The sequence below is a fragment of the Sander lucioperca genome, chromosome 6 (genome assembly GCF_008315115.2).
Source record: "Sander lucioperca isolate FBNREF2018 chromosome 6, SLUC_FBN_1.2, whole genome shotgun sequence".
NCBI lineage: Eukaryota > Metazoa > Chordata > Actinopteri > Perciformes > Percidae > Sander > Sander lucioperca.
Genome location: NC_050178.1, coordinates 8,604,294 through 8,631,711, shown reverse-complemented (window position 1 = coordinate 8,631,711; position 27,418 = coordinate 8,604,294). Strand labels below are relative to the sequence as shown.

The window sequence follows — 27,418 nt, the reverse complement described above, 5'->3', positions numbered from 1 at the left end:
CTGCTATTTATGAATGCGTTCATTGTGATCTTTGACCCTAATTAGTTTGAAAATAGATTAACAGCTCTGCCTTAGAGCTTAAACAAAACCCATACAGTGTTGGTAGTCTCCTGGAAAGAAAAGTGTGAAAAGGCTCATTATTTTTGACAAGTTTATGGACTTGGTGTTAGTCTGATCAGGTATTTGTCTTTTATATGAGCTTTATTTCTTCATATTTCTTGATAGTGCCAGCTAAGGTTTGTGAACCACGAAACAACATCTGGGATTTGTTAAAGGAACACGCCGTAGCTTAGCCGAGCACAGATCCTGGAGGTAACCGGTTCCGGAGTTTGTATACGGTTAGAAGACGGTTGTGTCTCGTATGACCTTGTTATTTGTACACGCTGTGACTATACAAATCACAACATGTAAATAGGAAAATGTTGGCGTTATTTTGTCACTTATTCGGAGCAGTAGGCTAGTTGGAACCTGTTACCTCCAGGATCTGTGCTAGGCTAAGCTACCGGTTGTGCCGCTGGACAGAGTTACAACACGCACGGAGATGAGAAGGGTATGTATGGACTTATCTAACTCTGGGGGTTACAGTGAATAAGCTAAAGTCCCAAGTCGTCGTGTTCCTTTTAATGTGTCCACAATGTCAGATGTGTCTGTTAATTACATTAATAAGAGTGCTTTAACTCTGTCTTGCATTGAGAGCGAGTTCCAATCAACTTTTCAAATTTACACCTGAGATCATTGGAGTATTTTTCCTCTGCTGCATCCCAATCCACAGTTTGTTGTGTTTTCCAATTGCCTTATGCTGTGCCATCTAACTACATCTGTTAAAGCAGTTTTACATACAATTAAATTCCCTTAATAGCTCATCATGTGGAGGATAATTATAACACACAGTGGAATGCTAATTATATCAGTGATCTTCTCTCCTAACGTCCTACTAAAACCAATGTCATTTAGCTGCTACTTATGGACGTGCCAAGTGGCCTACTTTCTGCACAGCCAACAGAAAGGCAGAGAAGGCTACCTTGCCTGAAGAGCGTTTGGAATGTAATTATGTTATTTTCTGCAAACTGCTGCACTGGTTGATATGTTTAGGGCCATTTGACTGTTTGAAGAGTAAAGTATCTATTTTGTGGGAACTGAGACGCGTGATGTGTGATACGTCAGCTTTTTACCATTGGCAGTGAATAATTTAAATGGGGTCGTAGCAAAACCTTAAGATTACAGAAATGAATACTAGCAATATTTTGATCAATTACCTCAGTATTGCGAGCAGAATGAGACATTTAAAGAACAGAGTGGCCTCTAGATCATTTCATGTATCAAAATGATAAAAAAGAGCCCAATTTTAACGGTTTAATCACGCTGTAAATCACGCTGTAAATCACGCTGTAAATCATCAAACTGAAATTCAGTAAAATATCATTAACTTAAATGTAAGTACTGTTCTTAAGTGTTATTAATTTTTAAGCCAATTTAAAAATGTCAGACCTACTTCAGAACTTGCATATAATCATGTTTCTTCTGACTTGGAGTCTCATGACAAAAAATCTTTGAATAAACATCCTGCTGAGTGAGTGTTCACAAAAGTCATCGAATTAAGTTTCTTAACAAACATGGTTAGCTATCTATCTAAGAATACTTCTCTGCATGTATTGTATTTGGGTTAAAAACCTCCAGAAAATCCTCTTTCTCCTAGCTTGAGGAATATTTTAGTTGGTTTATTTTGATTTGATAACAATTAAAAACAGTAGTTATAGTGAAGGTTAAGGTGCGTTGGTCTCAGACGCCGAGTGGCTTGACAAAGCGGCGGTATTGGGAATTAGAACGAGCTGAACACCCTGCACACCCACGTGGGGCCAGAAGGCTCTTTGCTGACACTTATAAACGACCCGAACACCGCGAAAAAGGAAGAAAATAGAGAAAATCCATGGAGAGGGCTGGGTCTCTGCAGGTACAGACACCACCACACACTTCTAGTGGGTCATAAGTGATGATTGAGAGGAATTACTTTAGTATTGGCCTATACATTGTTTTTTTAGTAAACTACTATATATTATAGTATCTTTTAAGAACATGAAGGGTCCAAATGTTGAATGTTGTTGGGACAGAAGGCTTAAATTGCTAGCGGTTGATAGTTAATGCTGGTTCGAAGCACACCACAAATATTGACAGGGCTTTCTTCCACTTGCTCTTAGTTAACTCAATGATGCCATAAGAAATGCTTTATCCAAAACTTCCTCCAAAATGCCTTTATCCTCTTTTGAAAAATACATTTCATTAAAGTGAGGAGAATTCAAATTTCAGTTCAACATTTAATTGAACAAAGTCACGGAGCAGCCTGGAGTGTATCACCTTTGTCTCTGTATTTCATTTTATTCATCTTGAAATGTTTTATAGTGCACAAAAGACATATCAATGTTGCCTCCAGTGCATTATAATCTGACCTCTCGCCAGCATATCACTGTTTCAGTGTGATTATAAACCTCAATTGACATGAGATGAGATGTGAGGGATTCTGTGGCAGATGTTATTGCTGTACAACAAATATTTGCCTCTTCAATACAGCAAAGAGAGATACTTTGGAGAGAAAATCAATTCTCCACTTGGACTAACTGTGTCACAGCCGCCCTTATATCACAATCTTTACTTAATCCTCCACCGGTCGTTCTCTCTTTTCAGTGATCACTGGCTGTGAGATATGAGCCTACAGGGGGATCTGTATGAGTCAGCATCCTGCGCTAAACCCTGACAATAAGAACATCCATGCTATTAACTGTACACCCACTAACAAAAGGGGTTCTTTTCCATGACAAGAGACATGCATGTGTTATGCACCGTGTTAAAATTCTCAACATCCGTGCATGCGAAATGCTGTGATGTGAGGCTCCCTCATCAATTATTTGCCAGTAGGCTCATAAAAACCTAAAAATCCTTCAAATGAACTCTGAAAGATTCTTATCTGAGTAGCTGCAAAGATTGAAGGTTTGTATAAACGACTCAACTTCCCAATATGAGCTGATATGATTAATGAGAACTCTTTCTATACGGTCTATTCGTTTACTGTTTAAACTCGACTTTCTGTGCAGCTGTGTTGAGATAATCTGAATAATGACTCTTCACTGTCAATAAACATAAAAGGCAACATTACAGCCACGTTAACAGATATTGTTTGTTAAACAAGTTACGTTGTGTGATGCTGATCCATAACCACAGATGTAGTGTGCAGCTCTCATATCGGTTTGGTCAGATACACTTTAGGTGCAGTGGTGATCATTTGTTGGAAGCTTTATGTAAACTTTCTGTTCAATTAAAGAATCCTGATTACAAGGCAATAACTGTGTAACAGTATATTGATAAAAAAAAAAGTGGCCCTTTGTAATGAATGTTTAATAATTGTGTAGCCTACATAAAAACGTAAAGTGAGAGGTTAACTTGACTTCTAAGATTTTGCTAAGAAACATCTAATCACAGAGCCTAAAATTCTGTTACTGGCAAGTGGGAGGTAAAGATTACACTAATAACATAACTGATAATACAATATGTATACTGCAATTGTGACGACAAAGTGTTTTGAATTTGCAACAGCTCTGTTTTGTGCCTCTGACTAGTCTCTTCTCCATAGCAACGTCAACCAAGGTTCATGGGTATTGTAGAATTTAGAGCCATCTGCCATATTCAACTAAAAGAAAGTTGAAATAATTGAAACTGGTGGCCATAACATAAACCTGTAGGGTTGTTGCATTGGCTGGGAGAGTGCTGCGTTTTTATGTTCAGTAATATTGAGGAAATCATTAAAAGAATTCTGAACTGGAAATTCAGAGTGATGAAAAATACTTGTGAAACAAGTGGCTGAGTTGAAAAAGAAAACAATAGTAAGGTTTGTGTGAAACGGAGCCTCCTGCAAAATTGCACTCCAACTTGAAAAAATAATGTTTGATTCATAATTTATACTTTCCTACATTTAAATGACATAACCCCTGGGTGATTGCATGTACGGGTCATGTTTTGAACTTTGATTTAATGGTGCTGATGTGGAAGCAGACAAACAAACAAATCACTTGAGATTAGGTTGAGTAGTAAGTACAGTATAATATTGATTTACCATAGTTTGAGATTAGGTGTCTTGTACAATACTAAAATAATGCTGTGATTGCAATATGTGCTGTAATCCTATAGGTTGGTGTCTTGGGAGGAGAACCAATCTTGTAAAGAGGTGTGTGAGCTTTGAAAGCATAACTAGTGACTGACTTCTGTAATTTTGAGGGAGTGTGGTCAAATATTTCTCTGACTTCTGTAACGGGGTAAGTCATCTCTCTCCAGGAATATCTTTTGGCACTGCATTACTTGATTATATAGTTGCTCCATCAAATGCTTTGTGTGTTTCATTTCTGAGTTCTTACAGATGATTTTTCCACAACAAACTTCTGTTATATTTTTGCTGTGTTCTAACCTGAGGGCAGACATACCATCACACCTGACTTGTCTAACACATGTTACATGCAGGGTCACATGCAGAAACTGTATATTTTACAGATGTGTAAAAGCACAAATATAATAAACTTGTGACCCTTAAGATCTTTTTTTGTGACAAGAAGATGTATGATATCATCTGGGGAAACCTCAATCTAAAGTCTAAAGAGGATTTAGAGTTTTAACAAGAGCAGCCATAGAAAACTAGAATCCTTAACAGTATATCAGTATTCATGATATTCATGAACCAGGCTTTACTTCGGAGCACACATTACATAATACAATACATTTGTGAATAACCACTTATCAGTAATCAGAGTTCAGGAAATGTATGGCCTAAATAATATAACAGTATAGTCAAAGTTCATTCACTCGGGATTTGTTTCGATCTCTGACACACTATCAAACACACTCACGTACAGTATTGTCGAGGCACAGTAAGATAACAGGAAGGAAGGGTGGGTTTCTTTTCCTGCGCTGTTGTTTATTTATGTATCTTTTATCTTTTGGGAAGCATCTCGTCCAGCTCCGTCCCCTTCCTCAATGGGAATTTATGGGATCTGCCCAGGAAGACATGCATGAGATTTCTGCAGCGTTGTATTACTGACTTTTTGTGGTGGTAGATAATCACCATGGTGACCCTTCGATGTAATGGATTGCTTTTTAAAGATTTTTGTGTTTGTGTGTTTGCTCAGCCCCATAGGGTGGTGGTACAGACAGATAAGAATCACATTCACGGTTTGTGTCGCCAGCTCCAACTCTATTTTACTTTCTCTCCCCTCTTTCTCTGCATCTCTTAGTACCAATGGATCTGTCTGTGTGATGCATGACAACATTTTATCCCTGGCAATTCCCTGTCAGGGTTTGTACGATATATTCTCTATGATCCCTTTTCCTTTTATCATAAAACTCATATACCACGGGTGAGATAAAAGTAAAGAAGTTGCGCATTTTCAAGTGCCATTAGTCATTAAGTGTGAGTCTACATGCTGCTAATGAGACCTGCTGGATGAAAAATAACCCGATCTGTTCATGTAAAAAGTCTTTAAGTTTGAAGTAACTAAATCACCACTGCAGCTGCAGAGGTGGGTGTTTTTGACCAATTTACACAACTTCTCAATCGATTAGTCAGTCAACAGAAAATAATCGACAAACTTGAGGTTTGATTCATTGTTTTATTCATTTATCAACTAAAAATGATTTGTTCCAGCTTATCAAATGTTGGGATTTGCTGGTTTTCTTTTTTTTTTTCTCTAGCCATGCTAGTGTCGTGCCTCTAGGGATGACAGTGTCGGTCTTTCTGTCCAGACTAAAATATCTTTAGTTTATTTTGGTTTATTTATTATTATCGTTTTTTTGACATATACAACTCTAATACACATATAAAAAAAATATTAATAAACAATTCTTCATTGTCATTACATTTTGATTGAGAAAACAAGGCAAGTTTATGCTGACTGAAAAATGTGTAGTCTGAAGCCTGACACCTACCATTTTTACATTCATTATTTTGTACAGTCCAAACAACTAATGGAAATTTGGTTCAGACATTCATGTTTTCCTCACATTGAATTGTATTGTTTTTAATGATCCCCAGAGTTTTTATCTAGTGCCATCATCAGGTCAATTGGCCAATATTTTATGACGAAATATTTGCAAAACTACTGACATACTCATCAGCTTCAGCTGTACTTTGTGTTCAGTGCGAACTAGCAAATGCTCGTCAGCATGCAACCTGGTTTATTACTATGGAGCTCATTTAGCTGTTTTTTAAACCCGCATATGAAAGTGCTAATGCCAGACCTCTTTTATAGCTGATGAATCAATCAGCTAATTGACATTTTAACAGTGTCTATAATAATTGTAATAACAGAGTAAATGTCCCATTTGTGAGGTTTTGTCATTATTTTGTCTCTCCCCTGTGTAAGTTAATGTGTCCAAAAGGTTATCGGGTAATTACAGTATATTAATTAGTTACCGCTTTTAAAATCACTTTGTTTGTTGTTTGTTGTTTTGGTGTTAATTAGTGCTCTTATTTTTAAAGACAGAATGTTTTAGCCATCGATCTATTAGCAGGCAGGGATTGAGATTGAACTGTCTCATTACTGTGTGTGTGTGTGTGTGTGTGTGTGTGTGTCAAATCATTATCTTTTTTATGACAGATAGTGATGTGTTAGAGGAGATATACATGTATTACAAAACATAACTGTATAACATGATAAATCCAAACAAAAAGAGACAGAATTCCAGTTTGAGCATCACTGTACATACAAAGTGATTCAGATCAAACATTCTGTTAAAAACGTCAGCTAAATGAAATGTAATGTAATTCTGTTATTTGAAATTTGAAATACAACAACAAAATACAACCTGAAAATGCATTTTACATTTTCCCTAACATGAAACTGACTGCATTAACCGAGAGATACTGTATCATGTCCTTGGTTAGAGCTTCTAAGAAAATCTGGTTTGTTGCTGTTTGTCATGTCTGAACGCTCTTTTTCCATTTTAAGCAATGAGCAAAAAATAAATATTTGCCGTTTTTCAGCAGAGAGAAATTTGTTCTGAAATTGCCTCAGCGTTGATGCATTTGAATGCGTCACTGTGTGCACCGCTGTATGACATGATAAAGGAGGACACCATCATGCACAGACACTCTCACACTGTCAAATACACACCTTATACCTGTAAGCACATTCACACACCACCTAGCAACTGCAGTATGTTGTGTAAAACGTAGATCATTTGATTTTCATAAGCACTTTATTGAATGTTGTTCATACAAATTGATTCAGACGGACCAAAGATTGAAAACAAAAAACAAATATTTAACCCAGACATGAAAAAAAATCAAACGACAAAACACAACATAAAACATGCATTCAAAGAAACAAAACAGAGCAACAGAAACATTCATGAATGTGAAACGAGTCATCTCTCTGTCTTTCTCCTTTAGCTATTTAAACATCACTCTCGCGTGCACGCTCTTTCTTTCACATCATTCTCACCTTCAGATGCATCACACATCACAACTCAAATCTATTTCATCTCAACAAATGCATCAGCGCCCACCCTCTCTCACAGAGAAAGCAATTCAGCGCCAATGCATATATTTTTGTTGCATGCCTGTCTAAAAAACAAATCAAATATCAGGCTGTTTTGGTGGTGGCGAGTGTGTCTGTGCTGCCTGCATGTTCATCCGTCTCACTCTGATTTCCAGCACATCATTTTTTTTAAATGTATAATTTCCAGCCTGAAGAGCAGGCAGAGCTATCTGACTTCTGCCTCCGACAGACTATAAGACACAACTGTCACCTTCTGATTACTTTTCCAGACTCATATGTGATTTATAATTTAGAAAGAGTTTACATACAGTGGCTATATATGTTGAATCTGTGCACACAAACGCAAACACACAAGGGGCTCCCACGTGAATGTTTTTTGCTTTGTGTACAGTATGTACCACCAGTCAGTATGTAATGGAGATTAATAGCTGGGTGTTCCAGCGGGGGAAGTGAATAGTGACAGGCTAGTGTTTATCTAGTGCTGCTGTTGTCACTCATCCTGATTATTTTTTTTACTTTCACACCACTTTATTGTTTATCATGAGGCTAGATTGTTTAAGTCATGCTGTAATAGAGTTTTGTTCATGCTGAATGCAACAGAAATTAGATCTTGGTTATCGGATCATAGCTTTTGGAAGAAAAAATAGAATTTTTGCTTATTCCCAGTAATGTTTTCAAGGCTAGGATGTGAGATTATTTTGTGGTTAGTTTTGTATAAGCGAGATGTCAGATGGATGGGACTTCAAGTTTAACTTCATCCAGAGCCCCACAACCTTTCTGGCACTTTAGACGACAATGTGCAGTATTACTGTAGTAATAATGCAACCACTTGTTGAGTGTTTCTTTGTCTCTTGTATCTATAGATTTAGAGAGGTTAAAAAAGACGCCATTCTTCAAACTCTTTATCTGTCTGCCTTGTATCACTACAGCCCCATTCAATTAGTTGCGGCATGTTAAAAAATCAAAAGCTTCACGGCGTTTTGAATCAAAACTGACATTAACTGATGTTTTGGCCGTATAATCAATGTCTTTGAGGATGACCACTCTCTACACTTCTTTAATGATAGGATTTAGAGCAATGGTTGGATGTATCATGCAGCGTGTTCCCACTTTGTTATGAAATGTGGTCTTTTGCACATGCATGTATGTGTTTTTGGGGTTACAGATATGAGAATATCATTAGCATGTTTAGACATATAGTATAGCAGTAGTTCTCAAAGTGGGGTCAGGGGACCCCCAGGGGTCCTTGAAGGGGTTCCAGGGGGGTTCCCAACAAAAAGGGGAATACTTTATTTTCACTATAATTTCATTTTCACTTAATCCATAAGTAACACAATGACAGATTGTATGACTATTTTGCTCATGGGTTTCATTCACTTTCTGTAATAAAACATCTAAAAGCAAAAAGTCTATCAGGTAGGGGACCCTGGGACAAAGTCTTATCAGATGGGGGTCCGTGGTCTCATTTGTGTCAGTTTAGGGGTCCTTGATGTGAAAAAGTTTGAGAACCACTGTAGTACAGGACCTTGATCCAGTGTCTGTGTCTGCAGCTGTAGTGCTATTTAACAGGCAGGGGGCTGTTGGCATGTCTGTTATAAATCACTTACTCACACTTCATGTGGCCACATTTATTTTCATCTGGTTGTATTTCATCTACAATGTAAAAACTAAGCTTCAAATTTTCAGTATCTACAGTGTATATATAGACTGAAAACATTAGTTATAGAAGTGGTTCTAAAATATTTGGTTTAATTAATCAGGTGTTGAACCAGAATACTTTGTTTAAGCTCCTCTTATACAGTAGCAAGTATCTTATTATAGTATCCTTCTACAAAACGCTCCCCACCGGCTAATGTGTTGCCCCACTGTATCTGAACTCTGACATCTCTGCGTATGTTGGCAAGAACAAGATTAATGTCTACTCTGAAAAAATCATTAAAGAATCCTTTCATGACCTCCTGAAATCCTCTCATTACAACTCTGGTGCACCTAGACTGTGACTCATTGGTGTGGTTATTCATTTGCTACGATAAATTAAGAATCAGGAAAGTAAAGGAAAGTGCAAATAAGTAATGGTGTCAGGAAGCGATGAGGTCTTGCATTCTGAATGCATTTGCATCTGGATTTATCAAGTTTCAAAATGTTTTTCCGTCTATCACCATCTCTTACATGCTGCTTATGGAACTGACCTTTCTTTGTCACTGCAGTCAATATCAGCATTTCAACTTTACATTTTTGTTATGTTACAGAAATCCGGTTTCTGGCATTGACTATATTAAATAACATTGTGTTAGTCTTTCTTTGGCTTTCATTTTTCTCCATTAGAACAGACAAATACTGCACGTTTTGCTTCTTAGCTTGTATTTCTTGGTGCTTTTTTAGTTATTTAATTGCTTATGTGTAACGTTCTGATATATATATATATATATATTTTTTTTTTAGAAATGATTAAGCTGTAATAAATCAGACAATATGGTGCTTTCAGACAGTAGAAGACTCAAAGCTGTAATCGCTGTCTACGCACAGTTTTATAAATGAGACCCCAGGTGAAGACAAATATCACTGTTAGATGTTGACAGAAATGCTTATCAGAAGCCTAATCGAGGTCTAATAGCTGCAGGATTCAGGAAGTGGGATAATGGAGTTAGGCCGGTGATGGCTGTATTTCCATCAATCTACTTTACTGTAGAAAAAGCACTCCCTCTGCCACATTTTGTATCATTATCGTCGAACAGCACTAACATCTAACTCCTACAACAGAGCAACTGTGCATAAATACTGACCTGTCAACTGGTCAATTTTCATTTATATACGTACATCTTGTTTTCATGACCTGCCTGTTTTAGAGGATTTCCCTCCTTTGTCTTTATTTGCTGCCACATAAGATGGATGGATGGATGGATGATGGATGGACGAGCACCCACTTCCGCAATGTATACAAGGGCTAAGTCTTATTTACTCACTAAAATCTCTCTAAACAGTGTCCTCTTACTTCCCAGCTCACAAAATCAGCCATGTTTCTCAGTCGGCTGTCTCCAGTGTGTCTGACATTACAGATGTGCCTCTATTGCAACCTATCCATCTACCTACAGGCTGCATAACCACTGGCGTTTCTCTCACGCTTTAGGCCTGTAACCTCAACCTCACGCATATTGTCTTATGTTTCGTGGGTGTCAAAACACAGGTGGCCTGTGTAGATACAAGCACGGGACACTGCTGCTCTGCTAACGTTCACAGTAGGGCACTGATTGTTGACTGACTGTTTTTATTGTTTGTTAATCTGTTGATAACGTTCTTGATTGATCGGTTAATAATTTGTTCTATATTATAATGTCAGAAAATAGTAAAAAAAAAAAAAAGGACTCTCTCAATACTCAGAAGACCAAGGTGACAACACCCTCCCTTTCATAAACCATACCTACGCCCACATTCATGTGTGTACTGTGCATTTTATTGCATGTTTCTCCAGCCTCTACGGTGTGTATAACCCTCTGGCCTTGTGTTTTATGTGCACATAGATGTATCTACTTCATGTGTATGTGACTGTTTGTCTGGCAGTGTAAGGGACAGATGTGATAATTATCATCCCAAATCTCATTCATCTCTTTTTCAGCGTCATAACCTGATTAATGCACTTGCTGTTTTACATTTCTTTGTCTTCTGTGAAATAAAGGCACATGGCAGCACTGCCAAAAAGAGGGGATAATATTGACGTGTAGAGGAGCCCTGTGTGTGCCAGCGCTGCTTCCTGCTCAGGCCAGCAGGTTTAGCAGCGTTGGCAGTCAGGCAGCTGTCCAGTGTGCAGACTGTAATAGCTGATATTTTGTGAATTAGGGTCTGGGTAGAGGGTTTATCTGTTGGGACTATGAGGCAGACAAACAGTGTAATCCCAAGCATCATTACATCATCCTCCATCACCAACCCTCGCCTCGCCCTCACCAATCATTCATCCATATTTCCAAGGTCAGTTGGGTAACATCCTGGCAGGGCTGATAATTTAATTTGAGAGATTAAACGTCCTGCATGGATGCATCACAATGATGCGCTGATATTAATGGATTGCAGATTGATTGGTGATGTCACTGGGTAACAAAAGGTTAAGTAAAGGTGCACCTGCAGGCTGTGTGAGCAATCAAGAGGAATCTCATCATGCTTTTATCCTGCATCCATTGTTTTGTTTTTTAAGCAGCCAGCACATTGTATTCTCTATGAAATTTTGATTATAATTGCCGTATCACCATGCAACACATGTGACTCTTAACATGCAACTTGTGGCAGTAAACTGAATATTTTTCAATTCTCAACTACAAAATAGTGTTTCATTAGTGCAAGTGAAGCATGCACTGAAGTGAGGCCTCTAAATGGGGTTAGATTTGTAAAAGGAAATGCAGTTATTTAAGCCAACTAAAGGAAATCCTGTATGCTATTTAGTTATTTAAACTTCTACCTTCATTTATGTGTTTTTCCATCTCTCGTCCACCAGTGCGCTACCTGCTGAAGAACAATGTGAGTCCAGACCTCTGCAATGAAGACGGCCTCACCGCCCTGCATCAGGTAAGAACAGGGTCCCCGCGGGTCCTTAAAAAGTATTGAAACATCTTAAATAAAATTTTCGATTTTTAAGGTCTGAAAATGTCTTGAAATCTGGATTTTACGATAAGGTGGTCTTAAATTTCATGTGGGACCGAGTCCGACTCGTCATCCGTTTCTTTTTTTCTTTTTTTTAAACCGCAATTTGACCAGCGCACCATCTGGGGGCAGCACTTCGATCTACGTGGGTGCAACCTGCATCATTGTGACTGACGAGTAGGTGATTGATGAGTAGGTGATTGATGAATGCGTTGCATTTTCTTGGGGGACAACCCCCCAAACCCCCTCAAGGCTATTTGGCAGCCACATTTACCCATAATTTAGAGAAAGGATGATGAGTACTTTAACTTTTGTGTATTTGTGGGCTTTTGTAATGTCCTGGGGCTGTCCTCCATGTCTTTTTCAAACTGATATGAGGGGCCAGAATTTAGAAATTACCTGAAGTACCTTAAAGGCGGATAGTTTATACATACACAGTCAACCATGTCAAGGTTATAAGGCGAATCAGCACTTGGTATAAAAGTTGTCGTGTCCCTGTGACCTGTCTTGAGCGTGGCTCTGGTGAGCTGTGCCGCGCTACGCTTGGCCACACCATTCTGTCGTGTCGCGCTGAACTTTTTCCTGTTTTTTTTTTGTCGTGGTAAAGTCTGAAATTTTCCTTTTTTAGAGGACTAAAAAAGGTCTTAAAAGTTATTAAATTTTCTCTGTTTGATTTCTCTGAAACTGTGGCACTGATGGCATCTTATCTCAAATTAAAAATGACAAAATTATGTAAAGTATTTAGATAGATTGTTAGTTTAATGGTAGGTAGCTGTCTATTTATCACAAGTTTATGGGTTAGATCATTCTTCTGTCCTTATGCCAACACAAATTGACTGAAAATATGACTGAAAAACACATCTTGGGATACCTTCTAGTACCCAACTTATACAATACTTATTAAATCAGGGTTTCATGTACTTACAATAGAGACATATCAATATACCACAGCCACTTGTTGAGAGTCACAAGACTGTGACTGGTGTGACTAGCAGAGCAAGTGTAATATGTTTACTAGTGATCACGTGCAGTGAATGGTTAATATGCTTTTACGTCTGTTTTGGTGAGCCCAGAGGGAAAATATGGCATTTTAAAAGTAGCCTACATTTACGATAGCTAGCTAACTGTAGACTACAGAGAAAGTGTGATATTTTTACATCCGTTTCGGAGCGTGTACAAAAAGCCGTCTATCAGCAGTGATTGCATGTCGGAGAATAGCACGAGTGGGCACGTGCGCCACTCGGCGGAAAAGGGAGAAAGAAAAAAGAGTCTGCCGCTGTCTGGAGTGACAGAGGGAAAATATTTCAGTCGGAAGCGTTCTAATCCGGTCCGAATACTACCGTTGGCGGGTTTCGGTACCCAACCCTACTTACAATATAGACGTATCAATATACCACAGCCACTTGTTGAGAGTCACAAAGTGACTGGAGCGTATGCTGGCTTCCCGTTGGGCAAAAGGAAATAAAAGTCTGATATAGTCTGATATAGAAATAAAATGGAACTTAATTTCTATATCATTTTGATGCACAATGGGTAAAATACACTTTTATTCTTCAAGACACTGCTCGATTTCAACATTACATTTGATATAAAATACTGAAGACTAAACAAAATATAATTTTGTAAAATGTATTCAACCTGCCCTTTCATGCTGTGTGATGTATTCTTGAGTTTGTTCTGTTGTTGTCAAACATTCCACATAAAACATTATGACTCAAACTTTTATTAATCAAGTCCAACTTTACCATTACGATCTCAGTCTCTGTTTCAAATATAATTAAATAATTTCCTGGTGTTATTAATGTGTAGCAGTATGATGTATAAGAGCCATGTGCAGAATAGAGTGTTGAAGTTTTCTGACAATGAAGAAATAATTTTTAATGGTGAGGAAATGAGTTCAGTATTGGGGAAATTAGTCCATTTTGATGCAGGAAATTGATAGGGGATCTGGCCCATTTCCACTTGCTAATTAGAGCCATTACTGGCGTGTTAATTAAAGCTTCCACCTCATCCAAATCAATGCACCGAATCACTTCTCACTCAAAACTGCTCAGTCTGTGTAAATAATGGACCATTAGATGACTCATCTAATCACAAATCAGCCTTTCAATCTTTTGATTTGAAAAGTTTTCCTTCATTCCTCTGACTTATAGCCAGTTCCTGTCACCACAGTTCAAACGTGTACAAACATTTATTAGACTCCAGGTAGCATAAAATAACAAAGTCACCAAGTACAACCATCAAATCAAATCCTGGGAGCAGTTTCACAAAGGCCTGGTCTTAGCTCGAACTAATAGTCAGACTTCAAATGGACGTCTAAATACATCCGCTGCACAAAGCTGTCTAGATCTTGATTTACATACTTAATCTTATTGCAATGAATTCTGGATAAAAAAAGATCTTTTTCAAAACATGTCTGACGAGCAAATGCATCAAATCACCCTGCACTAATCAGATCTTTGAGTTGAACTTAAGAACATATTCTTCTGAACAAACTGGCCAGAAAGGATGGATTACTCAAACAGAAGGATTTCCACAAAGCCGCTGCAATTGCTAACCGTGCTGGTTCACCTGCTACAGGATGGAGACACTGAGGTAAAAAGCCCAACCTGTATACACAAACAAGCATGAAACCATTTTGTTTGTGCCTCGTACACTGAAATGTCAATCGCTGGTAAACTCAGAATCTTATTTTTGTAAAATAAACCCACATTGAGGTGTGGACAACGTCTTTATGGGCAGAGAAGGAGAGGGCATGGAAGGATGGCACCATAAAGCATTTCAGAAGGATTTGATGCTCATTTATTACCTCAGTTTCTCCTCTGCTTTTCACCCTTCCTGGCCCCTCTCATTTCTCTCTCTTCAAAGTTGTGCTATACACCTCTGACTGTTTATGTCCCCTCCTTTCGCTCTGCCTCAGCTAACACAGCCGTCTCTCTTTCCCTCTCGGCTGTTTAAAGCCTAGTACTCTGGCACCTGCTGGGAGGCAGCAAAATGAACAAGGGGAAGAGAAAATTGAAGTCCATCAGTCACCACCGGTGTGGCTGGTGTTTTAAAAGCTGTGGGCTGTTGGCTGCTGAGAGATCAGATTGACCTTTTGGCTTTCTGTGTGTGTGTGTGTGTGTGTGTGTGTGTGTGTGTGTGTGTGTGTGTGTGTGTGTGTGTGTGTGTGTGTGTGTGTGTGTGTGTGTGTGTGTGTGTGTGTGTGTGTGTGTGTGTGTGTGCCAGATAATCTGCTATTTGGATGGGTCAGCCTGCACACTGTCTTCAAGATGAGACCTTTTAACTCCTACTACAATATGAAAAATACCACCATTCACACAGGCACACACATCGGGAATTGTGTGTGTGTTTGTGTGAATTCCCGATGTGTGTGCCTGTGTGAATGGTGGTATTTTTCATATTGTAGTAGGAGTTAAAAGGTCTCATCTTGAAGACAGTGTGTAGGCTGACCCATCCAAATAGCAGATTATCTGGTACACACACACACACGCACACACACACACACACACACACACACACACACACACACAATGTGGCAGAGGGTGAGATAAATAAAGGGAAGTGGTTGTGATGTTTCTCTAAATGAGATGTCATACCTACCTAAGGTTGGTCTCACCTCACTGATATGAGACATTAATCAATAGATGGCTTTCAGGGGAACTGATTGTGACAGAACACACATGCACGCACATACACAAGCATGCTTGTGGAGGGAGATGTTATCGTTGCTAAACACACCCACCTCATGTTGTCATATCTTTGGTTGAGTCATCGGTTACCGGTCACTGGTTATCTGGCTCTGCGTTGTTGTTTTGCTTCAGAACCTCGGTGTGGCTGAGTGGACACGATGATACAGAACATCAACAGACGGCTGGAGTCACATTTAAAAACATCTTACTTCAGTGATTCTACCCCTCAAATATTTATGCAGTGATGACAGAGACGGGTATAGAGATGACGGAGACGAGCTTTTAACTTGTGCTTTAATGATCATCTGCAGGATTTGAGATGAGAAGACCGCAACCCTGTGTGGTCCCAGACTGTTCATTAGTCATTCAGCTCTTCATTACTGCAGCCTTTGAGGAACTTTAACTCAGACCTGCTAGCCTTTCAGTACCATGTTCTTACACTCAGCCCCCCAAATTCAAAAACTGTCACTCTAGTCTCCTGTACTTTTTGTTATTGTGTTTTCAATTATTTTTCATTTAGCCTTTTAGGTCTAATTCTCAACATTGGAAGTTTCTGCACACAACATTTTAAGCCTTTTTATCCTTGCGTCCTGCAGTCTCAGCCACCTGGTCCTGGTCTTGCTCACTTAGCCGCTCACTATTTCAGTTTCATTGCCAGCTCTGTCAACCATGGCCCTCATGGTGCTAGCCCAGAATGTCAGTCACAGTCTCAGCCTTATTTCCTCGACATTTTGCTCCTCAACACAGACCACACTCCTCTCCGCCCACTGACGGATCCCAGCAAGACTGTTGCTGTTGTTTTCCAGCCACATAATCTGAGCCTTTATCCAAGCCACACTCTGATCCTTGTGTGAATAGTTTTCATGAAAGGCACATTATTTCCTTACTTGCCTCATTGTCTTGTTGCCAAAACAAGAAGAGTGGAGGCTGGTGGGATCTACAGGGGTTGGCTAGGCTTTGGTGGAGTGACTAGTTCCTAGAGTAAAAAGCTAAGAGATTAGTTTAGTCAGCTAGCAGGTGGGCTGAAGTATGGGTTTATTCAGAAGGAGGTTAGGAGATTAGCCTAGTTGTTGGCTGGTGTGTAGGATGATATCTCTTCTTTTTTTTTTGAAGACATCTGTCATGCCACTGCTGCAGGCTGGAGCTTTAAATGCAAGGTAATCCATCAGTGTATCAGATGTCTTTGACAAGCTTGTATGTCTTATGAGGGTGTTCATTCCCCCTGAATTATATCCTCAAGCTTGCCAATTACCAGACTCATAACTTGCTCTCTGAATTACCATCTCTGTGTAAAAAGAGGAAGAAAATGCCTTCATAATGCTTGCGCACACACATAGTGCTCTTCTGTCTTTTGCCTTGAATCTGATGTCTTTGCTGCCCCTTTAACGTCACTGACACCGGAAGTAGTTGACACAAATAAACCAGTACCACTTCTGCTTTTGGGAGCTCAGAAGAGAGAGAGAGAGAGAGAGACAGAATGAGCATGAACTGTCTCGTAAACAGTTTATGCTCATTCTGTCTCTCGCCTAGGTTCAACTAAATTTAAAGCTGTGTCTCTCACAGGTTTGGACAGGAACCTTTCACACCATTCTGCAGATTGCTATAGAAAAGATTCAGAAAAACGAGAACCCTCAAAGTGACCTCATCCTGTGCTCTGTGACTGGGACCAGGATGTTCATACTGTACTGCTTCATGTCTGTCTTCTTTTTCTTTTCATGCTACCTGATTGCTTTTAGTATCCTGTAGCTCTTTGTCCTTCTCATATACAGTAATGCCAATTAGTATCTAAGTTCCCTAATATTAGCCACCGAAAGGAACTGGTGATACCTGACCAAGTAAGGCTGTAGCAGCAGAAAACCCAGAGGAGTGAGGGTGAATTTTACTGCTTTTTTCTAACAGCAAGATTGTGTTATTTGTTCTTTAAAAAGTTTACATTTTAATGTCAATTATAGAAATATAACGTCCACATTCCTAATCCTGCCTGCAAAGGTCTGATTGGGTTGGTAGGGAAGCACCTGTCAATGAGAACAACACTAGAATTATTAGAATTGTGGTAAAACAAATATATGAGTGTGTAACCAGGCCACATATTGCCAGGTGCATTTCTGCTGTTTTCTACTTCTACACACTAAAATGATCTGCAGCTCAGACTTTCCGCTTCTTCAGGAAACATCATGTAAACAGTGTCTCTGTAGCTAAATATGGATTGGCTTTTAGTGGTCAGTTAGAGTTAAAAAATGAATCTGTCTCAGGAGAAAATACAGAGATAATTCTCATGTTAACCTTTTGGACTGTGAAAAAGCGGTAATCTTACTACATACTTTTCACCGTGACTGAAGCGTTACTCACAGGATGTTTGTCAGCCAGTAGTGTTTCCAATCAGTCAGCCTTTGTGTTTTCTGTGCATCTATTTCACCTTATCTGCTTTCCTGCTATCTGTCCTCTGCATCTGTGAAGTAATTTCATTTCCTCTCTTGTGTTGTATTTAATTTATGTGTACTTCCCCCCACACTCCTGTCAGAGCTGTCCTTTTCTGAGTAGCCTTGGCAGTTTAAGCTACAAAACTCCAGAGAATGCACACAACTCATTTTCTCCTTATGTGGTCTTTTTTTATTGTTGTTTAAGAATTCAGATAAATATATTTTTTAGACGGTAGGCAGGCAGAGACAGAGAAAGGAGTACAGGTGACTGAGAAGACAGATTGAGGTTTTGTTTTAAGGCTGACAGGGAAGTATGTGGTACTAAACGTGGCGCTCTCAACCATTAAATCAACTCAGGGTCACATCTGGTCGCCTCGTCACGAAACAACAGCTTCTGTGCTCAATTCTTGTTGGCTGGATTACATCACACTCGATACTCTACTACAAGGATATTTATTGTCCGGAAAGCAACATTTACTATTTGCTAGTAAAGTTAATTGCTGTGTAATGTTCTGTTGTCTTGAAAATATGGTTAGTCATTTTTCGACCCATTAATTTTTGATAAATTGGTCTGTTACTGGTGCCTTTAGCCCATTGTCTAAATGATGCCAATAGGATGCTTAAGAAGAGAGTCTGCTGTTGCATTTTCCAAAGTGAATTTAGGCTGTTTTCTAATCTCCCCTTCTCTTTCATAGCATTTCCACCCTGTTGCTTTATATTCATGTTTGTACCTCCTCTCTTTTTTACTGTGACTTGCTCTCGCTCCTAATCTCAGACACTAGAAACCTCTCGAGATTGCCGCTCATCGCTCTATGTAAACCCATGAAAAAGGAAAAACAGTCGGCTTTGCACACCTCAACTTCTTTGGTGAGCATTGTGCAGTGTGGTGGAATATTTAAAGACGGAGTGTAAAAGGTGAAAAGTTATTTTTAGGGGAAATAAGTTTATCAGATGTGTAACAGCATCTCTAAATTAATTGGGTCTTCAAAGTGAATGCGGCCAGGCTACCTAGCAGGAATGAAAACAGTCAGAAGCTCCTTTCAAGCATTGAATGCCTAATACAAGTTTGACATGTTGGTGCCAAGTCTGGATAAGCACTCGTGTCACCTTAAAGCTGTTTCATGCTTCTTGCGTTCAGCGTGGTCGGGGCGCTGCCGTGGTCATGGTCGCAGCGAACCGTCTGGTCTTTCATACTGAGTGCGGTCAGAGCAGCTCAAAGAATGGACTTCTTCTCTCCTGTAGCCAATCATTGCAACACGGTCTATGCGACCACGTCCGCATTGTTACACAATCTTAGAGGTGTGCGTTTACGTCATATCGCCGTCCACACTGCGCCGACTGCGCTCAATGCTAGAAGCATGAAACCGTTTTGTCATGACGACAGTATTATCAAGTTGCACCAAGTAACTTTTCTGTAACACTTTCAACACTGCACAAGTCTGAGTCTAATGCTGTCCAATGAATGTTAAGGTTACTTATTTCATGTCTGAAAACAGCTAAACTTTGGCTCAGCAGTACAACTACAAGAGAAACCTACAGGACAGGAGCTCCTTGAATCCTGCTCTATAAGTTGTTGTTTTTAACAATGTTTTTATTAATTTTCATTGCAAATACAATTTTCAACCCCTCTTCTTGTTAATTTCATTTTTGTGAATCAGTGACTCATGTTATCCCTTAATTCTTACAGGTCACTTTATTTTTTTAATTCATATCAGACATTTCTGGTTAAGGCCTTGACATATTACTATTAATGTCTGTAACTCAGCTACTCAGCTACTGAGTTGCAGGCATTAATAGTAATATAGAGTTTGGCTGGTACTTGGCCAGATGCTGATGTTGTTGGTATCTAACTTCCAGCCTGTCCTCTCTGCTTTAGAAATGACCTTCCCTGGCTCCCATTTCAGCAATATAAATCAATATTAAGTCAAAATAAAATAAGAATAAGTATTTATTTGTATGTGACATTTTGTTGTTTATTACTCAAAGTTTTCCTGTGACCTAAACCTTTTGGGACTTCCTTTCTAAGTCAGTTGTAGCTGTGGCAGAGTTAGAGCTTAGATCGGCCCAAAAAATCAAGCCCGAACATACCCGAGCCCGAGCACGTTGCGTCCGAGCCCGGCTCGGCCCGACACATTAACTGTAATTATGAGCCCGAGCCCGATTTAAACCCGACATTTTTTTAATACGTGGGCCGTTATAACTGACGTTCAAAACTACAATTCAGAGTTGTTTGAACTGCAGAAATCTGTTTAGAATAATACAACAAGGACGAAGCCTGTAAACTGCGCTGTTTGTTTAGAATGGAACGGATCGCAAATGGATCTGAATGAAGAAACGTAAAAAAAAAAAAAAAAACAATGATGAACAACATATTGTTGTCACTGCCCACAACTTGTTTAAACTGCTTCCATACCTCCAACTTTCCTCCACACTTGCTCAAAGGTAATTCTCCTGTTTTTCTTTTTTTCTTTACATCTTCAAGCTCCATGTTGCACTTAAGATACACAATACAGCACACAGACCCGGTGTGATGCGTGCGAGAGGAGGAGACTCCGCGCATGAAGTGCTGCATTTTGTAACTGCAGCCTAAATTTTGTACACATTTGTTACTTTTATATAGCTTATATATACATATTTATAATAGTTCTGATTATGGCATAGCTTTCTCCCCACCCAATTAGGCTAAATAGGTAATGGATAAAAAAAATAAAAAAAATGCTTGATGAAGGGTCTGGCCCGGCCCGAGGATAGTGACGGAAATAACGGCCCGAGCCCGAGCCCGACCCGAGGTCATGTCGGGCTCGGGTCGGACTCGGGCTTGGGCCGAGAATCTAAACTCTAGGCAGAGTCTTGTTGATGTTAAATGCTGTGAGATGACAGAGGTAACTTAATAGTGTGTTATCCCTGTGTCCAGGGTGTACCTCGCCTATTCACAATGCGTGCTGGGATAGGCTGCTGCTTCCCAGAACCCTTAGCAGGATAAGTGGTTCACACAATGGATGGATTTATTTGGTTCTTTTCTTTTTGCTATCTCCATTTTGTTTCTGTTTATTACCAACAGTTCTCTCTCCCCCCTGTTTTTCTGTCTTTGTTTAAATCTTTCAGTGCGTAGAATTAGGGATTAATAGCACTCTGCAAATTTAACATTTCATCATGACAGATGTCTCGTTTTCATTTCATGGCTTCTCACAAAAGAGAAAGTGCTCTTTGGTTTAAAAAAAAAAAATACAAACATGCAGCTGTGCCTGGGAACAGAAAATGATTTGTATGACTTTTCTTCTTCTCGGGGTTCCAACATAAGATTTGATAGATCAGATTCAAACCCACAACTTTACCAGCACAAATAATAACACTGGCTCTTGTTGAGATGCCCCGCTCAGACTTTGGAAACAACACTTGCTCTGAATCTTTCAGTTTTCTGATTATACCTGAATCTCCTGCTGTGATAAAGTAATCCCATTATTTGACTTCATGTCTACTCCTTACACTGTCTTCCTCTGTGTTGTGTTGTCTTTGTCTTTCTTCAGCAGCGTTGCACTGCCACACACACACACACACACACACACACACACACACACACACACACACACACACACACACACACACACACACACCAATTAGCTCTGATGGAGAAAACTGCTGTTACTGACAGCAGCTACGTATAATGGAGGATGGTTTACATGGAAAAATTCTCCTTCCTCCCCACCCAAGTTAACAAGGAAAATACGTTCTGTCCCTTTCTGTCTCTCTGAGTTATGGGTGCATTTCCAGCTTTGTCACAGATCCAGGGAACAACCCACACAATGGGTGAGATGTCACAATGACTGTGTCCAAATTGGCCTAATGTGTTTTCAGTTTTTTCACTCTGCAATATGCAATTAAATGACTTTTGTAGAGATGCCGTATGACTTGGTACATTAATAGACTTCTTGTTCGTCTGTGCTCTGGTGACAAATTAGTCTCTTTTTGTTCCTTTTCTGCGATGATTAAGGTGCTGAAGCATCAATGCAGCACTGCTGAGTACTTACTGTTTGAATTATATGCTATATCAGAACTGTAGAGCTTCTTTTCAGCCAGCATTTCATTTAACTTTCTGTTCTGCCTTCTTGCCTCCTGTGCACTGAATATCATTTCTCTCCTCTTTATCGATTTCTTTTTTACTCCCTTTTTCCCCACCATGTTACATTTCTTCCCTCATCTAACTCAATCTAGGGTACTAGCAAGTAATACCGTATCAACAATTAAACACGTCTTCTTTTCCCCATCTCCCTCCCCCTCTCTTTGACTACAGTGTTGTATAGATAACTATGAGGAGATGGTGAAGATCCTGCTGGACCGAGGAGCCAGCGTCAACGCTCAGGACAACGAGCTGTGGACGCCTCTGCACGCCGCTGCTACCTGTGGCCACGCAGGACTGGTCAGGATACTCATTTCACAGTAAGACATGCAGAGACACTACACCAGGGTTTCCTGCAGCACTTTCTAGTGGAGGTGAAATAAAGAGCACCCATGCTTAAGTCTAGTAACTACATCTGGGTTTGTGTTGAGAAAAGTCAATTAACCCACTCAGTCACAATCAGGTGCTGATGTGTAGGAATAAGTTCCTATTGACCAGCTGGACTTGTATTATCAATGGCTGTCATCAGACAGAATGAGGGCACCGCTTACCTGTACACGCATGCATGCACACGCACGCACAAAAAAGTCAAAATATAGTATGTTGAAAAAAGTCATAGTATAGAATGTTGAAAAAAAGGCATAGTATAACATGTCAAAAAGTGACAGTCATAATATGTCGGAAAAGTGATAATAAAAAGTCAGTACAGTATTTCCAAAATTGTCATAGTATAGTATGTTGAAAAAATGCTTAAATTTTATTTTTATTATTTCCTTTACATTAAACTACCGATTTACAGGAAACAACTTAATGACTGAGAATGAGTGTATTGGCAGTTTCATTTTGAGTTTCCCTCACCTGCGTCCTCTGAGAACAGCTGACAGTAAGTTGACGTTTTCACAGCGCTGAGCCAGCTCCAAAAAACTGAAGAAACAACAACAATCCTAAAGCAAAAGCTCTCCGTCTCGCTGACTCACACAATCCTAGGCCGTGTGTGTGTGTGTGTGTAGCCAGTTAAAACATACATTCCACGGCACATACACTCCAATAACATGTATATGTGTGTATATATATATATATATATATATGTATGTATATATGTGTGTGTGTGTGTGTATATATATATATATATATATATATATATATATATATATATATATATATATATATATATATATATATATATATATATATATAACATTTTTCATTTAAGTTCATAAAAAAGAAAACGCATTGTATTCCTGTATGCACTTTATGTTTGTGTCTTGCGTTATAAAAAATAAAAAAGTCACAGTATAGTATATCGAAAAAAGTCATAAAAAGTCATCATATTGTATGTTGAAAAAAACGTCATGAAACCCCGGTCAGAGTCTGCAGTGACTACTTGCTGGTTGCTCATTGGAGCAGTGCTAACCACTGAGCCACCCTGACACCAAAGACTTTATGTTCCAGAAAAGCCTTTAAAAAGTCATAGTATAGTATGTTGTAAAAAGTCAATGTATAAGACAGAATATGGAATACAGGCCTGTTTTATGTTGATTAAAAGCATTAAGGATGTAAACAAACCAATTATCTGAAAACAACACAAAATGATATTTAGCAATTCTCCACATTTGGATTACAGATGATGCCCTAAAATGTAATACATAAAACACCTTTTCCTCATATAGTCCTCATGTTAGCCATGGATATTTTACATTTAGAATATGTATTAGCCTACAAAATTAATATTCCAAAGTTGTTAATCATTTATCTTTGTCTACCACAGCGGTGCAGATTTGCTGGCGGTCAACTCCGATGGGAACATGCCATACGATCTGTGTGAAGACGACCCAACGCTAGACATCATCGAGACGGCTATGGCCAACAGAGGTAGAGTATAAATGTTTGAGGAGATGGCACGACCACAGACATCGGGGTTCGTGGACAAACTCTTTAGGCTGTAGCTCTTAGTTAATAAGCACAGTTTTTGTGCTTTCTTAAACAACTTTGGGAATCAGTCTCACAATGTCTGCAGACTGAATCGATTGAATAAATAAGGAATTGTAGCTTCTCCCCCCCCCCCCGAGTTAGTCCTTGAATTATTTTTATGATTAAACTAATGTAAGATTAGACTACTATGTTATTTCAAGAGAAAAGGCTTTTTATATGAGGATAATGTTGATGCTGTGGGGATGCTGGAGTGTAAACGTCCCCAAAATCCAATAAGTGCAGACCAGAGCTGCTAACGGTAAACTGTGATAGCATCCAGGACCGGCTTCTACACACTGGATTTAAACTGGGCTTTTTATTAAACCTAACTGGTAACCCTACATACTAATACTGTATAATAATGGATAAATACTGTTGGCTTTGAAAGTAATGCTCGATTACTACTGTAGCTAATTAGCTGGGCTTGCTACAACTGCAGCTTACCTTTAGAGCAGATAAACGCACTGTTTAATCCAGTCCTTACACTTCCAACATCCTCGAAACTCTTAAAATGTTAAGAGTATTGCCCTTACTATAGCCCCATACACACAGTTTTGCTTGTCAGACCTACCATGCCAAGTTATGTTTGCTAAGCTATGTTTGGACAATTGCTGTTCAGGGGAGGGGTTTAGCTAATGTTCAATATTGTACAATTATTTGTATTTGATAGTTGTCTTTAACGCTTTCCTTACTAGTAACTAAAAGTATAATTCTTCCTTAACCGTAATAGCAGGATAAGAGTGTTTGTAGCTTCTAGCAGTGTTAAATTATGTCAACCCCAGAAATAGATTAAGGAAGATGGCAGTGGGGTTGTGACCTCATCAAGCACTTAGTGTCCCGCACCGTTTCACGATTGACACTTTGAGAAGCTCCGAGATACTCACAGTTCTCTCACCCCCGACGGGATGCAGATTGGAATACTGTATATTCATGCTCTATCGCTGTAAACAAACAGTGTGCAAAGTTTGACGTAACTGAGAGAGAGTTCAAGGAGATCAGCACCAACATGCACATCAGTGAGGGAAGAGGGGGAAACTCACGCTGTGATTTACATGTTTGCATTTCTGTCTGTGTTTGTGTGATACGAAGGAAGACTGACACAAAGAGAGTCGGGGTGAAGGGCAGCTTTATTTACACTGGAGTTAAATCACACTCAACCTTCTTGACATAAGCCCTTCTCGTCAATGTTTTGTTTTCTAGTAAACAGTTACATCTACAGGCAGACATGTGTCTGACACAAAGCAGCAAAATCTGTGGCTGCGGGGGCTTTGAGTGTAGAAACATGCTGTAGTGTGAATGCACAGGTTGGCTGCTGAAATGTAGTTGGCTTAAAGGAGTAGTTCAGTTTTTTTGGTAAATCTTCGCTTTCTGGTGGCGAGTTAGATTACTGATGCCCCTCTAGACGCCTATGCACTCGCTCGCCTCTTTCGTTGAGCAGTGACATTTAGCACACAAAGGTCTGTGGCTTATGGTTAATGCTGTTTAGTTAAATGCCTTTTGTTATTAACATTGTTAAAAATGTCAGTTGTATTTTTAATGAGGTTGTCTTTCTTCTGGAACAGGACCTGGAAGTTTTGGTTTCACTTTGGCTCTCTGTAGGGATCTGCTTTCGGGGCAACTTGCAGCTAACCAGACTAGCGTCCTATTCATCTTGTTTGTTTACTGTACATGTGTGCGGCTGTTGGTTGCTGTCGATTTAGCATGTGTACATGCTAGAGATGTAGTACCAAATGAGCAGGTTGAAAATAATGGAATTTTCCTTGGTTAAGGTGCCCTTCAGCATGAAAGTAAATCCCAAATGCTTTAGCGGAGCTGCTCAGTGGTAAACAGGAGAAATCTGTGTGGAAGCAGGGTGCTGCTGAAGAGCATCATGAGTACTCTGCCATATTTCCCTGGACAATTCAAGGTCGGAAAAAGCCCTGTTATATTAAGTACTGTATTGTAAACAAGTGCAGGGTTAATGATTTTAAGTTGATTGATAGTTTTAACGGTGCAGATAGGGCATGTGACACCACATCATGTGGGTTGTATCCTCAGTGAAACAATATTGGAAAGACAGAGGGAGAGGCTGCGGGCTTGGAGAGGGAAAACATAGACCGCCGAAAATGAGGTTCTCAGTTTACAGTGGGATATCTCAAGCCGCAGAATGCAGATAGTGGTACAGTAGGTAAGAAGAATGATTATTAAGCCGATCAAAGTGAGTGCAATGCTGCTAATTGCTCCCGTAATGTTCTTAGCACTGTACTGCTGGATTAGACTTCTCTCTCCAGAGACGCCACAGGGATGGGCACACTGGCACTCTCTCTCAGACACACCCACCCACCCACCCACCCACCACTGACTCTTTCATGATCTATGTAAATCCGTGAGCCCCAGTGATAATGGTGAAAAGTCTACCAGGAACAGAACCGGTGAAATAGATTGGGGGATGCAGAGCAGTCAAACCACACAGTTAATGTTATTTTGTACCACCAATCAAATTCAAACCTGAAGAATAACATTATAGACTGCTGATAAACATGGCCATAGCATTGATGATATTACCCATTATCGATTTAAATATTCAAATAATTTGTTAAAAATACCAAACATTTGGTGCTTCCAGTTGTTCAAATGTGAGGGTTGGCTGCTTATCTCTGTTTTTATATTATTGTAAATTGAATATCGTTCAATTTTGGACTGGTCGGACAAAACAAGACATTTGCAGACATCCCATCGGGCTTAAGGTAGATAAAGATTAAATGATCAACAGATCAATCCGTTATCAAAATAATCCTTAGTTGCAGGCCTTAATTCGATTTGGATTTATTTCTCTGCCATGTTGGACTTTTATGGAGCTTCAATCTTATAATCTAATATGGGATGAGTGAGTTCCAAATAGCAATGCTCACTCTTATAGACTGAGACTTACTGTCAATCATGCAAACTCCCCCAAAACATACCTCATTTAAGAAGAAATCTTAACAGACTTCATGTATATTTCGAGACAGAAGTTTGGCCTCTTTGCTTGTCAAAATAGATTGAGATAGAGTTGTGACATTAAGTGTAGTGTAT

At 39.3% G+C, this 27,418-nt stretch overlaps 1 protein-coding gene across 3 annotated transcripts in view; it reads left to right on the top strand.

Moving 5' to 3' along the window:
- The window catches only part of ppp1r16b (protein phosphatase 1, regulatory subunit 16B), an 83,762-nt gene that overhangs the window by 44,428 nt on the left and 11,916 nt on the right, over positions 1-27,418 (top strand). For all 3 annotated transcript variants that reach the window (XM_031301760.2, XM_036002117.1, XM_031301761.2), the window contains exons 3-5: positions 12,019-12,089; positions 22,568-22,713; positions 24,162-24,265. In XM_031301760.2, coding sequence (XP_031157620.1) covers positions 12,019-12,089; positions 22,568-22,713; positions 24,162-24,265 — 321 coding nt within the window. The remainder of the gene's footprint in view (positions 1-12,018; positions 12,090-22,567; positions 22,714-24,161; positions 24,266-27,418) is intronic.